The sequence below is a fragment of the Ipomoea triloba genome, chromosome 15, assembly GCF_003576645.1.
Source record: "Ipomoea triloba cultivar NCNSP0323 chromosome 15, ASM357664v1".
Lineage (NCBI taxonomy): Eukaryota > Viridiplantae > Streptophyta > Magnoliopsida > Solanales > Convolvulaceae > Ipomoea > Ipomoea triloba.
Window position 1 is genome coordinate 4,746,878 of NC_044930.1, and position 13,069 is coordinate 4,759,946.

Consider the following 13,069-nt stretch of genomic DNA (forward strand, 5'->3'; position numbering starts at 1 on the left):
TTATTCCAATAAAAAATAAATTTCTCAAATTTAAGGAAAATGAACTCTTTGCTCACCTTTGATATTTTATTTCCCACACCTTTTGAAAGAAAAGGTACAACATGAATTTCTATATTACTTTCACATACCTTTATTATTTATTAAAATTTTAATCTTTATACTAATTATTTCTAACAACTTATTTCCCACCAACTAAATACGGAAAATAATAATCAAAATAATTTCTTTTTAATAATGGAATTTAAATTCAATTTCTTTTCCATGAACTAAATGGCTAGTTCAATCACCCAACATTATCTTTCTAATCATTTATTATGACATGCACCAATGGCGTTGCTTATGCCAATATACAAATGTGATAAACTGATAATTGCATGCCTAGATCAAAGGCAAAAATAGACGGCAATAATGAAGAAATAATTAATTCGTAGTTAATGATGACTTAGGTTAATCATCCTATTAAAACTAATAAATATAAATCAACCGTGAGATGTACTACTGTAGGTACGTGCCATTATTAAGTAAAAAAAAAATTGTGGATATGTTACATTTTGAGGCTTTAATAATATAATTAATACGCTATCTAGTACAGTGTAGCCTCCATGGCAACCATTCATGTACCATCCTACGAGGGGTAAATAGCCGGTTTGAGAACCGCAATTCCGGACGGAATAGGTTAACATTTAATGCCAATTATCGGGTGTTTGGTTAGAGGGAATTACAATTTCTTTCCCACTAAATTTCCACCTAATTCCGAAGGCAACTAAATTCCTTTGTTTGGTTGGAGGGAATTGCAATTCCACGGAATTGCAATTCCCTCATTTTCATGGAATTAGAATCCCATGGCCCCTCGGGATTTTAATTTCATGGATTTTAGGAAGAAAAAATATAACACTGAGACAAAATTACCCCTCCCTTATTTTAACCTAAAATTAATGTCTAACCTTCCCTTCAAAATTATAGAGTGTATTATTATTCGACTTTCCTTTGTGTATATTCCTTTAAATATTTATATGCAACAACTATTCAAATTTTGCATTCTTTATATGCATTGTTTATATACAGCAACTTTCGCGTATATTCCTTTGAATTCTTTATATGCATAACTCTTCAAAATTTTTGACTACGCAAATCAAATGCTTGTGTTTTTTTTAGTTCAAGAGATACGGTAGATGAGTGCTTTTGAATTTAATATGTTATATTTTTTGGGGTTTGAATATGCAAATGGGTCCAATAGATACTTGTCATTTAAGAATAATAATAATAATAATAATAATAATAATAATAACAACAACAACAACAATAATGGACATTTTGGACTTTAGACAACTTATTCCCTCCCAATTCCAATGTATACCAAACATTGGAATTGAAATTCCCAATAATTTTATTCCTGCATACCAAATACTAGAATTTAAACTCCCACTTGATTCCCGCATTATTCTTTTCCCATGGAATTACAATTCTTTTCCCACCTAATTTCCTCATTGCAACCAAACGCCCGGTTAGAGTTCACTAATTCTATTCTAAATTGGGACAGTTCAAAGCTTCAATGAGTTAAAAGTACAAAAATGTGAAAAAGGACTTCCCATACCAAATATGTATAATGGGGGGGGGGGGGGGGGGGGGAAAAAAAAAAAAAAAAAAAAAAAAAAAAAAAAAAAAAAAAAAAAAAAAAAAAAAAAGATGAAGGGTACTCACATTCATCAGATCCCCCACAAAGTGCGAACTCAAGGCGTCCATAGGACTACTGTCCATCCAAAACCGAGTCTGGGCAGGCACCATTTCTCGCACCCCGCGACGTATGAAGTCGATATGATCCGGGTGATAAGGGCGAAGTGGCCTGGGACGAGAGGTTCCGCTGTGGCCCCTCGCGAACAGGGGATCATGGGGATCGTATTCAATTGAGGGAGACCCGGGAGACCCAGAGGGGCGATCGACTCTAGCAAGGCTGTTGATGGCGATGACCGGCGGAGCCCCACGGGAGGGAGAGAAAATGGCACCAGATTCCGCGCCATCCAGTGTGGGGTCAGCCATCACACCGACTGAGGACTCCTCATCGTCCGATTGNGGGGGGGGGGGGGGGGGGGGGGGGGGGGGGGGGGGGGGGGGGGGGGGGGGGGGGGGGGGGGGGGGGGGGGGGGGGGGGGGGGGGGGGGGGGGGGGGGGGGGGGGGGGGGGGGGGGGGGGGGGGGGGGGGGGGGGGGGGGGGGGGGGGGCTTAATAAAAAATAAAAAAAATAAAACTAAAATGGCACAAATTTGAGATTGCTAGTAAGCTAGACAAAAATGAACTTTTTTGAAAGTTCAATGAAAATGGGAAAATAATTTCTTAAATGCGTTTGATAAATCTGTTCGATCCGTTAAAAATGTATCTTCTAATTTGACACTTTTTAAAAATTTTTTTCTAAAAATATAATTTCACTCCAAACGTGTAAATATAATAAGCAAAATGAGTTTGATCTTGTTTTGAATAACGAGTTAAATCCATTTAAGAAATGTGTTTGACCCTTTTTAACCTTGTATATTTAAGAAGAAAAATAAAATTGAACTATCTTCGGTTAGGTTTGCACAAAGCAAACCGAAACCGTTCAATTATGAATAATAAGGGTGCGTTTGGTTCGCACATGGGAATCGGAATCGGAATGGGTATCAAATACTTGGTAAGGGTAATGGGTTTTGGTGAAAGTATTTAGCATGTTTGGTAGTTGGGTGGAATGGGAATGATTATTAATAGTTGGAGAAGAAATGATGAAGGAAGATGAAACCCTTATTTAATAAGGGTATGGGTTTTGCCATTAATGGGGTATTCCAAACCCATAGTAGCATTTACAAAACCTATCAACCAAACACTAACAATCACTTTGATACCCATACCTTATGCCTAAACCCCCAACCAAACACACCCTAAATTGAAATCAAACCGAATTAGGTTGATTTGGGTAACACGAACTGAAGTGTCTATGCCTATTTAAAATGTTGATATCAATTTTTATTTTTTACACAAGGCATCATTCTCACTCTAGTCGTGATTGGGTGCATTTGCCAAATACAAGCTTTCCCGTTTCCCTTACGCAACACGCACCAATGCACCATTTTCTTTTTCCAGCATCTCCAACTGTCTCTTTAAATACACTACGTACTATTTAAGCCCACGCTAGCTTACATATTTAGAAGACCAAAAACTTTGGCCATGGCTTGCGTTGCTCCTTCAAAGTGCATGAGCTGCGACGACGAGGCTGATAATCGTCACGAAAACCAAACATTGGCGATCCAGAATCTCGTGAAGAGGCTGCAAATCGTCGCAAAAAGTCATAAGGAAAATAATGGAGAGACGACGACGAATGACGAGTGTGGTGATACGCGTGAGAAGAGTTCATCTAGTGTTGCGTTTTGTGGTGTGAATATTTGCAGAGAGAGAAGAGCAGCTGTTCTTGTATGCCTCTTTGAAGGGCGCGATGGAGAACTACGCGTAATTCTCACCAAGAGATCCATGAATTTGTCTACTCATCCAGGTGATCATCCACTACTCCATCTTCATCTAAATACAAATTAATGAAATTTTGTGAGTCACTGTAATTTATCCATTCATAAATCCTGGGGAGCCAGATCGGGGTGTTGGGCTCTTGGAGCAAGGAATTGAATTTGTGGACAAATTAATGAAATTGAATTGATTTTGTGCATGCTAGGCTGCTAGCTAGCTTTTACAACTTTTTGATAAAGATTTTCTTTCAAAAAAATTGATTTTAATTTATTTTTGAGAGTGTTAATTACCATGCATGATTAAGGAGAAGTAGCATTGCCCGGTGGGAGAACGGATGAAGAAGATGCAGACGATTCCGCCACAGCTCTGAGAGAAGCAAAGGAAGAGATAGGATTACATCCCAGTCTTGTACAAGTCGTCGCAAATCTAAAACCTTTCATTTCACTGGTACAACCCTTTTTTTTTTTTAATGTCATTTCTTGTTAATCTACTGACATTGTTGAAACATAAGTGATTTTTACTATATTTTTGGAATACTACCCAAAATATGAATGAATTTTTCTGATCCATGTTGGTACATGGTGGTGGTCTAAAATTCAAATTCAAACCATCTGTCATAGGTTGTCAAGAAAATTTATTGTTTTAATTAGTAGAAACCATAATTTTTGTCCATTTTGTTCTGCTTTCTAGAAGAAACATTTATTATTCTTGCTATGGTTGTTAGATACAGTTTTTTTTTAATCACTCGAGTGGCCAACAATCATGGCAGTCACTTGTTGAGTTGTTGTCACCTGGTTAACTATATATCCAAAAGCTCTGATAATATAATCTTTCTAGGTAGTTAATATTATAAATTGATATGATGTTTCTCTGATTCAAAAACCCACATTTGAGTCATTTCCCATCCAATTTCTTATGATTTGCATTCTCCCAAATGCTCTGTTAGATCAGGGTGTAAGGACTTTTAATGTTAGGGATTCAACCTTTTGAAAGAAGATAAGAATTTTCTGTAGAGTAATAAGTAGCCCATCTTTAATTTAATAACCGTAATAATGGCAACAAAACATTATGGACTTGCACTACGTACGTTAATTAGTGTATATGAAGATGGAGTTGTTCCGTACGTATGTACTTGTGCAGCATCTACTTACAGTTGTACCAGTAGTGGGGCTATTGGCTAAAGTGGAGGAATTCAAGCCACTACTCAATGCCGACGAAGTTGATGCTATCTTTGATGTCCCTTTGGAGATGTTTCTTCAGGTCGTTGCTGCTTATTAAATAACTCCCAGGCTATTTTTATTTTTATTTTAATGCATGTCCAATTGGTATATATATATTGAAAAAATTGCATGCAGGAGGGTGATATTCATACAAGAGTGGAGAAGGAATGGGAAGGATGGAAATATGTTTGTCACAGATTTGAGCATCAAACTTCAAAGAAAGAGAGATATGTGATCGGAGGTTTGACGGCTAGCATTTTGATGCATGCAGCCTCCCTCATCTACCGCCGCACGCCGCCGCCGTTCATTGAACATCTCCCAAACTTTACCCAACTCCAACTCCAACTCATGTTGAAACAACCCTACCATTAACTCTTTTAACTAATGTCTCAAATTATCCATCCATTGATTCTACAACTAGGAAACAATATAATTAACAGTGCAGTGTTTTATAAAATTGTACATTGTGCTTTGTTAGTGAAAGCACAGAGCATACCCACAGCATTATTATAAAATTGTGCATTGTACTTTGTTACGGAGTATTACGTATTTAAAGATTTGTGTTTGGAATACTAAACAATTTCCACTAAACTTTGTATTTTGTCGTTTGGGTACGAAATTTGATTCAAGAAACATTAAGTACATTTTATGTAACATTATATTATATATTGCCTTCTAATTTCTTTTTATATATTTTCCTTGGATGAGAAGCGAAACACACAACCACGTAAATTTTGTGCGCCATGCTCGATTAAGGTGTTAACAAGAATTAAATTCTGACTTTTAGATATTAAAGTCATACTCTACCCACTCTAATATGTTCACAATTTTAAATCTTAATATACAAAATTATATTACTCAATATTCACAATTTTGTTATATAAATTCAAAATTGTGTTATACTATTGAATATAGAATTATGAAATTATAAATATAAAGTTTTGAAAAATTGTGAACATAGAGTTCTAAAATTGTAAATATAAACTTACAAGGTGGACCCAAGTTCATGGCATAACAATGGACTTTATAACGAATGGACAAATAACCTATTTAACGCATAAACATTCCCCAAATGAACAGGCCCATTAAGTGCCACGGATAAGAGCCCAAGCCCAGTTCATGATATTCATCTTCTAGCTACACGATTTTTTTTTTAAATTAGATAAATCATTGTATTTTTTTTAAAATTAGAAATGAGTGGTTAAGCCCAAGAAAATTCACTAATCACTAACCACAATAGTTATACCATGACCCAGGTATACATTGCATGGTGGACCCATAATAATTTATATCTTAAATTTTCACAATTCAGCATTTATTTAGTATGTAAATTGTGAACATTCAGTATTTAAATTGCACTCTCATTCGACTCCAATCATTACCTATCCGACCCTCTGTAAGGCATCCTAACCTAATCCGGCCAGACCCCTTTCAAGAGAAGTTACGACCTTGTCCTACACTTAGGATGTACAAGTATCGTGACACCTTATTCCATCACTCTTGATTAACTCAATTCGGATATATGTTATAACCAACGTAACCGTAGTATCCAATATCTAAACGAGACATGCTAACCATGGACTCAAGCTCCCTATAATTGTTACTTGAGTTAGGGCGTTCACAGAATAAAAATATTAGCCCTTTTATTAGAGATCGATATTACACAGCAAAAAGACAAATCTCTTAAAATCTTTAATTTGTACAACGTTGGTGTAATCACATGGCTATGGGCCTATGGCAGTCGCAGCAGCACTTCCATTCATTTTGTCCCTGTCTGTCCCATCCACTTTGTCACCTTCAACATCTATATGAGTTATGAGTCTTGGAATTGAAGACAATTCAAGATTTCTTCGAACAAACCCAAAAGTCCTTTGTCCTGTGAGCCATTGACTACAACGTCACCTTCTGCACATGCCTTTTGTCACCCATTATTCATTTCTCTCTTCTTCAATTCTAGAACGCACTTTAATTTTGTACAAATAAAGTTCACGGATACTAATTGGGCAGGGAGCAGGGTGCTGCCACTGCACATTACCGTCCAATCGCAATGCATTAATATTACCTCGTTTGGCGAATTAACCAAATTCAGTCCATTCACTATATATATTGTCCTTTTGGAACCATAGAATTAACTTCTAGTTTCCAACTTTGGTGCTTAGCTTGCTTCTCATTCAATTCAACCACAACATACACTCCATCAATCCATTAGGAATTTAAATTATATATTTTAAAAAAAAAACCCTCAGAGTACACATCTTTTACTTTGGTTCATGAAATAGATGGGGAACAAAATACTCCCTCCATGCCATTTTGTGTGTCTTTAGAAATTACATTAAAAGTATTTTTAAATATAAAAAAATCAAATTTAAAAATTATAAAAAATAATAATAGAAATAACCAAAGAAGAAAATATTTGGCTTGACCAATGAATAGTAAGTATGATAGATTAAATGAGACAGAGGGAATAACATTTTTTACAATAGGTTTATTCGGTTTTTAGTAAATCATTTTATTTCTATAAATAACATTCTCTGGAATGAGTTATTTCAACTGTGAGGGGAATAGTTATTTGGAAGGAGGTATGGCCTTAGGTTATTATGAATAGCTTATATTTGGTAATGCATAATTTATCATTATATATATTTTTTGTTATATATTATAAATGTATTCATTATTCAACAACTACAACAATAATAGGAGAAAATGGTCAAATAGCCATTGAACTTTATATAAAAAGTCAATTAGACGCCAAAACTTTTAAAATATATAATTTAAACACATCAACATGTTGTTTTTGTGGATCAAAACCCAATAACCCATTATTGACCTATAATAGCCGGTCATTAGAGTTCGGATTAACTCTGATGACTAAAATTAACAACAAGATACTAGCAAACACTTTGAGAATTTTGTGTGTAAAGTGTTTAGGATCTATGTGTTTAGTTATTTAATCTCCTAATTAAATGTTTATTTGGGTTTCATATATTTTGTTAGTTTGTGGTTTAGATTGTTGACATGCGTGATATATAAAAAGCTCAAATTATATGTTTCTTTGCTATGATTTTGTCTTGATGAGAGTTATGCATAACTTAGAGCACCCTACCGGCCACATGGCCCTATCTGCACTTAATTATTACACCTCGGGAGATGACATATTTGTTAAGAGATTTATTTGGTTGATTGTTCTCACATTGCTTATGTGGTTATTCCATGGGTGTAAATATATTAGACTCATCCCTGCTTTGGTTGGAATTATTGAAATAATTTTATTCACTATATTTCAATCATCTAAACTTGGCGAGACCTAAATATATGTTTCTATATATGTTTTTATTTAGTGGCTCAAACCCACTACTTCCCGTATAAAGGGAAGGGTTTGATGCCACTGGACTACAAGGTCTTTGGCAACACGTATCCAATGATAGGAAAGAGCTTTTCATAAAAGTAGACAAAATTTTCTATAGATTTGTGAAACGAGTCTAATTTTTCATAAGTATTATATTCATACAATAATATTTAATAGAAAAACATACCTAATCACACAATAATAAAATCTATTCCCTCTTATAAAATTTTATTAAATATTTTATATAATATAAACAACTGCAAATGAACACTGGAAGTCATTATCAATGTACGAGACTGAACCAAAAATCTCACCAAAATCTGGTTTCATATAATTGTTGTCGAATCGAACATATTATTTACTTAGCTAATACATTTTCCATTCTCCAAGTAATTTAAATTATCACATTTCTTCCATACAGGCATTTTCTATATGTTTGTGAAACAAATTATATTATATTATATTTGCGTTGTTGTTATTATTATTATTGTTGCTTTTTTTTTTTATATTATACAATGTTATATATATAAACAATTGCAACCAATGGCTTGTACTTCAAGTGAAAAGATAAGAGTTCAATTTTTGTAAAATAAAATTTTGGATTTGATTATTATGATTATTTGTGCATTGATAAAATCTTAGATTTGTTGTAAGTTTAACCTACTCTAACTCTAACATCCGACAAGGCAAATGAAATAAATTAAAGAAGAGAGTCATAAATTTAATTAGAAAATACTGAGAAAGAAAAATGTCAGAGAGCTTTTTCATTAATAATTGTTCGTATATAAACAACCAAGTTCAACTGTACATGTATGTAAACTTAAATATAAAAATGAGTGGGTAATGGCCATAAACTGAAATACGGAGTACTTATAACATAATTTGATTATTATGATTGCAACCAAAAGTGTCTGTAGTAAGATCAAAATGTCAAAATACTCATTTTCTTAGTTATATTTGTTACAAATTCATTTTCATTTTATATGTCAGATTCGGTAATAGAGACTAAACTGAAGTTATTTACGGAGTACAATTTAATTTTTTATAAGGGTTAATTTTATTTTTTGTCCTAGATTTATAGGTAGCAGTTCATTTTTAGTCTTTTTTTTTTTATCAAAACATTCTTATTTGGTCCTAATATTATTGTGACATGACCATTTTTTGTCCTATGTCAACAAAATAGTTGAAATACCGTTAAATACAAGGATATTGCGATCTTCTTTTTTTTTTTTAAAATACAAAATAGGTTGACCCGCTATATTTTTTTATGTTTACTTTTAAAAAAACAAATTATAATTGAAGACCGGCTTGTATTTTATGATATTTAAAATGTTTTATTGATAGAGGACCAAAAATAGCTTTGATAGCTAAAATTCAACAAATGCAGAAAGAGAACGAGATGTTTCAGGAGTTGGTTGAAGAGATTGCTGCTATATTTGCGTAACTCAGTGCAACTTCTGAATGGTTAGCCTCTTTGAACTTAAACAACAACTTTCATATCAATAAATGAAGAAATTAACACAAGCCCCTTTCTAATGAAGATTAACTAGTTTATGTTTTCATGACGGTTTTTGGTGTATGGTAAGAGTGCATTGTTGGAATATCAATGGACATGACACTATTTTTTGTTGAAAATAATTTTGATGTTTAAATATAATTTCATTTTGAAATTTAGTGTGTACATTACTTTGTTGATGACATAGAATTTATTAACAACAGGTAAAATAAAATTGCGACAATACTAAAATAATAAAAGCAATCTACATGTTTCAGATTTTCCTACCAAACAATTGGTCACAATTTCTGACCCACCGTTGTAAGGAACTTCACATATTACAAGATAGATGTTTTCGTCCAACATTTGGTCCAGAATTTTGTCCAATAATAGTTGGATAGAAAATCACATAATAAACTAGAAGAGTTTTCTATCCAAATGTTGGTTGGAATTTCCGACCAACACAAAGAGTTGGACGGAAATTTCCATATTAAAAAATGGTCGTGTTACTAGTCCGGATTTTTTTTTTTAAATTTATCCAGGATTGATTTGTTGTACATTATTTTTAACCAAAAATTGGTGTTGGACATAAATTTCGACGAAATTTTTCTGAATCTCCATTTTGGTTGGTATGTTGGTCGGAAGGCATATTTTTGAACAAAAATAAACCATTTATCGTCCAACTTTCTTTAGTTGAAAATGGCGAGATTTTCAGTAGTGATAATTGATTATGCACTTGATAAATTATTATCAAAAACATGTTTTAAAGTATGTTCCAGCAAAACATAATGACATTCTTATAATTATGATTATGCAACGTGTAATGTCTCTCTCACGCAGACAGAAGCTTCCAATATAATTAACATGTGATGATATTAATTAACCATTGCAATTTGCGACAAACACATGTACAATAAATTATTATTACTGTCTAATCCAAAAATCTCAACAAAATCTGGTGCAAAATTATTGTCCAATTAAAAATGGTATTAATCTTGGAGATCGAGTAGCGGCAAGACTTCCATTATTCTCCATATAAATATGTCAAACTTTCATGATTTGGATACACAAAGCAAGAAGAGTTAATTAAAACAACAATATGGAGAAACTAACATATATGACGATTTTACTGGTCAGCTTAATTATTTTTGCGACGAAGTTGGCTCACGGCACGGCTCAAGGGCCCGAAGAAGTGAAACAATGGTTTGCGAAGTTGCCCACTTTGAAACAAAAGGTGATGGATCTTCACTTCTTCTTCTACACCTCCACGGTTGGGGCAAACCCTAACGACGTTTTGGTGGGTCAGTCCAACGTTACGTCCCAATCCCCCACCCTCTTTGGAGCGACGGCGGTGATGGACGGGCCGGTGACCGTCGGACCAGAGCGCAATTCTTCTCAATTGGGTCGATTTCAAGGATTTTATGCTTTGAGCTCGTTGGATGAGATGAGCTTTACAATGCTATTCAATTTTGTGTTCACCCATGGTGAGTATAATGGTAGTAGCTTAAGTGTACTTGGTTATAACCCCGTGCAGCATGAGCACCGGGAGATGGTGATAGTTGGTGGTTCGGGTTGCTTTCGACTGGCTCGTGGGATTTTAACGATAAAGACAGTGTGGTGGAATATTACTACAAAATTAGGTGACACAGTGATAGAATGTAATGTTATGTTATTGCATTATTAGTGATTTTATCCTACCAAATAAAATGCAGCATTAGTTCTTGAGTTTATAGATGCACTCGTACTTATGATTATGTTCTCATTGTCGTTTTTTTTAAAAAAATGTTCTCATTGTTTCATTTAATAATGTGTACTTGTGTTTGGAATTGAATAATTGAACGAAATATTATATTATGTTGTTTAATTTAATTCTTTTATAGAGATTTAATGATTTTTTTTTTAAATATACATAATTGTTTACAATGTAGTAATATGTTTTATAACTTTATTTCATTATATTTGCATAGTAGTCAAAGTCACATTTTGATGGCATGATGCTGGGCTCGACCCTCCAAGACGTTGCCCAACATTTATATCCTCACTTAGTAGAATCCAAATTCATTGACTCGATCTAAATCGATGATGGACCCACTCCAAATAATGTTTCAAAATACCATCCATATATCATAGGATCAAGTTACAGAGATAAAAGTTTTTCACCAAAATCTTTCACCATCATATGCCGGACAATAGATAATTTGTATTTAATTAATAAATGGATTTTTTAACACGGGACAAGGCCAGCTAATCAACCGCATGCAACCAATGAATAAAAGAACTTTATTACCACGTCAAATAGTGACAAATTTTGAAGAATTCTTTTCTTTGTCCTTGTAGCTTTATCTATTTATTTATGACTATAACGGTTGAAAAATTAATATATATCTTTGCATAGTTTGACTCTTCTATGTGGTTTGCCAGTTATTACACAAAAGTGAGGTTTACCTAATATAACCTCTTGGGTGGATTTCCTCATCATCTTAAAAAAATTAATATATAAAAACTATAAAAATAAACATAAACATCAATTGTTATTTTTTTATGTAGATTTTTTTTTTAAATAGCTCTTCATTACTACGGAGTAGATTACACAGCAAAAATACCATACCCATAAATCTCCAACTGTATTTACTGTTATACGAACCTATAAAAACATCTTGTTCAATCTCTTTATTCCTTACTCTATTTAATTTTTGTTGAGCTTTGATTCACATAAAATCACATTTTCAAATACGCTACAAACTATTTCAAGCAAGCTAAAGCCTTCAGCTGAGTTTATTCAAACTCTAAAATCTATTCGAGACGAAAACAATTTAAAATCTATTCCCAGATCTTGCTTTTAGACTTTTTGCAGCAGGCCAACACATTCATTTTCTGTGTAATCAAATGCTTGTGGCTGCTGCACTTCATTAAATTCATTTTGTCCCTATCCCATCCAGTCACCTTCAACATCTGAGCGTTACTTGCCGACAATTCAGATCAAGATTTCAAGCAAACCCAATTCAATAATTTATCATGTGAACCATTACATATATTGACTACAACGTCGTACGTTTTCAGCTCTGAGGTTGTGCACATGCCTCTTCTCAGTTCTCACCCATCAATTTCTCTACTTCTGTAACAGACTTCTCTTCATGAAAAAGAAAAAAGTTAAGTCTGCTACGGAATTCTAATTGAGGTGGGACATTATTACTATCGAATTGAATACAAGTAGCTTTCTAGTTTGGTGCTTGACATTCAACCACAAAACTTGTATCAAACTATCAAACTAGCAATCCATTCCGAATTCAATTTTATTTTTTTTAAAATACAACTCATCATAATACGACATCTCCAAATACGAGTAAACCAAGGCATAGGGGCCATTCCATGGGGTTTACATTCAAATAAAGAAGATTAAAATTCAGATAAAAGTCTTAAATTCATATGTGCTCTAATATATACTTAAGGGTTAAGGAGTTGTCCCGAAAACCCAATCATAATATTGTGGACCATGATTTATATTTGATGGGAGCATCGGGGTCC

The 13,069-nt window shown here is 33.7% G+C and overlaps 2 protein-coding genes across 3 annotated transcripts; both read left to right on the forward strand.

Moving 5' to 3' along the window:
• The first annotated feature begins 3,166 nt into the window (after positions 1–3,166).
• On the forward strand, positions 3,167–5,280 carry LOC116007528 (nudix hydrolase 15, mitochondrial-like). 2 transcript variants are annotated; one of them, XM_031248236.1, is made up of 4 exons: positions 3,167–3,514; positions 3,788–3,930; positions 4,624–4,743; positions 4,839–5,280. In XM_031248236.1, exons 1-4 carry the CDS (start codon positions 3,193–3,195, stop codon positions 5,073–5,075), a joined length of 822 nt encoding a protein of 273 aa, XP_031104096.1. In that variant the 5' UTR covers positions 3,167–3,192; the 3' UTR covers positions 5,076–5,280. The 2 variants fall into 2 exon arrangements, with proteins under 2 accessions (XP_031104096.1, XP_031104097.1); XM_031248237.1 differs by having other exon boundaries at positions 3,797–3,930.
• A 5,381-nt stretch (positions 5,281–10,661) lies between these two features.
• On the forward strand, positions 10,662–11,228 carry LOC116006832 (dirigent protein 22-like). The gene has a single exon (XM_031247329.1). The coding sequence runs from the start codon at positions 10,662–10,664 to the stop codon at positions 11,226–11,228; it is 567 nt and encodes a 188-aa protein (XP_031103189.1).
• The last annotated feature ends 1,841 nt before the right edge of the window (positions 11,229–13,069 follow it).